Source organism: Nanorana parkeri, unplaced genomic scaffold, assembly GCF_000935625.1.
Source record: "Nanorana parkeri isolate BGI_ZX_2015 unplaced genomic scaffold, ASM93562v1 scaffold620, whole genome shotgun sequence".
Classification (NCBI taxonomy): Eukaryota; Metazoa; Chordata; class Amphibia; order Anura; family Dicroglossidae; genus Nanorana; species Nanorana parkeri.
This window is the reverse complement of record NW_017306888.1, coordinates 915,861-918,236: the sequence shown is the minus strand read 5'-3', so window position 1 is coordinate 918,236 and position 2,376 is coordinate 915,861. Positions and strand designations below refer to the sequence as shown.

The following is a 2,376-nucleotide window of genomic DNA, read 5'->3' as shown; positions in this document are numbered from 1 at the left end:
ACTACAGACATCCTAGAAGACTCAGAATATCATGTACTCAGTACTACAGACATCCTATAAGATTCAGAATATCATGTACTCAGTACTACAGACATCCTATAAGACTCAGAATATCATGTACTCAGTACTACAGACATCCTATAAGATTCAGAATATCATGTACTCAGTACTACAGACATCCTATAAGACTCAGAATATCATGTGCTCAGTACTACTGGCAGCATAGAAGACTCAGAATATCATGTATTCAGTACTACAGACATCCTAGAAGACTCAGAATATCATGTACTCAGTACTACAGACATCCTATAAGACTCAGAATATCATGTACTCAGTACTGCAGACATCCTATAAGACTCAGAATATCATGTACTCAGTACTGCAGACATCCTATAAAGGTGGCCATACACTCTACAACCATCGCAAGACTTTAGTCTTGCGATGGTTGTAAAGGGATTAAAAAAACGTACGATCTGCCTATCTTGGACAGGCAGATCGCACTCTCGATCATCGCAAGCCCGCCCCCCTGAGGGGCGGGCTTCCGATGACCGCAATGCTGAACGGGCAGTGTGCGCGTGCGCACACCGACCCGTTCAGCATTTATCTTCCGAGCACCGTTCTAACCAGCCGAGAATCGTACGATTCCCGGCTGGTTTTCGAACATGCTGGTTCGACAGAAGACGTGCGACCGTACAGTAGAAACGGTCGCACGTCACCGTTCACACTGCTCGATTATCGTACGAAAACCCGATCACATACGATTATCGTACGATAATCACATACGATTATCGTACGATAATCGTGCAGTGAATGGGCACCTTAAGACTCAGAATATCATGTACTCAGTACTGCAGACATCCTAGAAGACTCAGAATATCATGTACTCAGTACTGCAGTGCAGACATCCTAGAAGACTCAGAATATCATGTACTCAGTACTGCAGTGCAGACATTCTAGAAGACTCGGAATATCATGTGCTCAGTACTGCAGGCAGCATAGAATACTCAGAATGCCACATATTCAGTACTGCAGGCAGCATAGAATGCTATGTACTCAGTACCAAAGGCAGCAAGGAAGGCATAGATTAACATGTACCCAGTATTGCAGGCAGCAGGGAAGGTATAGAATGCCATGTACCCAGTACTACAGGCAGCATAGAATGCCATGTACCCAGTACTACAGACAGCACAGAAGGCATAGAATACCATGTACCCAGTATGACCCTTCAGTCCATTGATTCTGTTTTCTTTCCCTGGCCACCAGTTTTTACGCCTTGTTATGGGACGTATGGGATGTATTGGAGTAGCTTGTCGAGGAATGAGCATAGTTTGAAGGCTGACCTACAGCCAACCATATTGCGGGAAATCTGTGTACATGGGCTTTGGCTGTGCACTGCGCCATTCCATTCCTGCTTTCAGACAAAGCAGACATAACATAATTCAGTGTTCGGTATGGATAAATACTTTTATATATTGTGCACATTACAGAGTGATTACAGCCTATCACATGTCTGTACTTTCAGAATAATCCTAGAAATTACAGAACCTGCATCCAACCACAACGGGGGGCAAATACTGTTTGGAATCGATGGATACCTATATATCTTCACTGGGGATGGAGGAAGAGCTGGTGATCCATTTGGAGAGTTTGGCAATGCCCAAAACAAGTGAGTACAGAACACTGAAGGCAAACTAAAATAACTGTAACTGAAATATGCACGTTAGTTACATAAAGGAAAACTGTTTTACCTGCCAAATGATTTGTTATTCTGTGCAGCTGGTTTTGTATTCCTTTTGATGTGCCTGCTTCTCCCTGCTGGTTGCTGCACATTTTACCTGTGCACTCTGTTGATTGGTTGCAGGCACATCTAAAGGGATTCCAGGGATGTGTACTTTCACATGAAGCTTGGGAACAAAATGATTGATGGCTGAGAAAGCTAATAGCTGCGAGAGGGGCAGAGGCGTACCACCGCAGGGCAAACAAGGCGGTGGGCAGAACTTTACAGTGGGGTGGCAAAAAAAACGCTGCCCCCCAAATCAGTGAGGCAAGCCGGGCTAGACAGAATCCTCTGCCTTGGCTGCCAAATGTGTCAAATTAGAGAGCTGCTGGGTGGAGTAGGAGGAGGCGGGGCCGGGGCCCAGTGAGATGCTGACTGGCTGGTGGAGGTGGAAGAGAAGCAGAGGGGAGCCAATGATGGAAGGATGAGGAGGAGAAGTGATTGATGAATGATGGAGGTGGTGAGGACAGAAAATAAAGCCAGGCTCAAGATAGCTGCTGCAGCTTCAAATGGTTATTTTGTCAAGATGCAAGTTTACAGGGAACTGAGAGTATTCAGGTTCAACACAGGAGAGGACTTGCTACAAGAGTGGGGTGGGG

The 2,376-nt window shown here is 45.5% G+C and overlaps 1 protein-coding gene across 1 annotated transcript in view; it reads left to right on the top strand.

Annotated features, from left to right (window-relative positions):
* The window catches only part of LOC108792252 (HHIP-like protein 1), a 29,391-nt gene that overhangs the window by 15,127 nt on the left and 11,888 nt on the right, over window positions 1-2,376 (top strand). Inside the window, exon 3 of the mRNA XM_018562989.1 lies at window positions 1,523-1,666. Coding sequence (XP_018418491.1) covers window positions 1,523-1,666 — 144 coding nt within the window. The remainder of the gene's footprint in view (window positions 1-1,522; window positions 1,667-2,376) is intronic.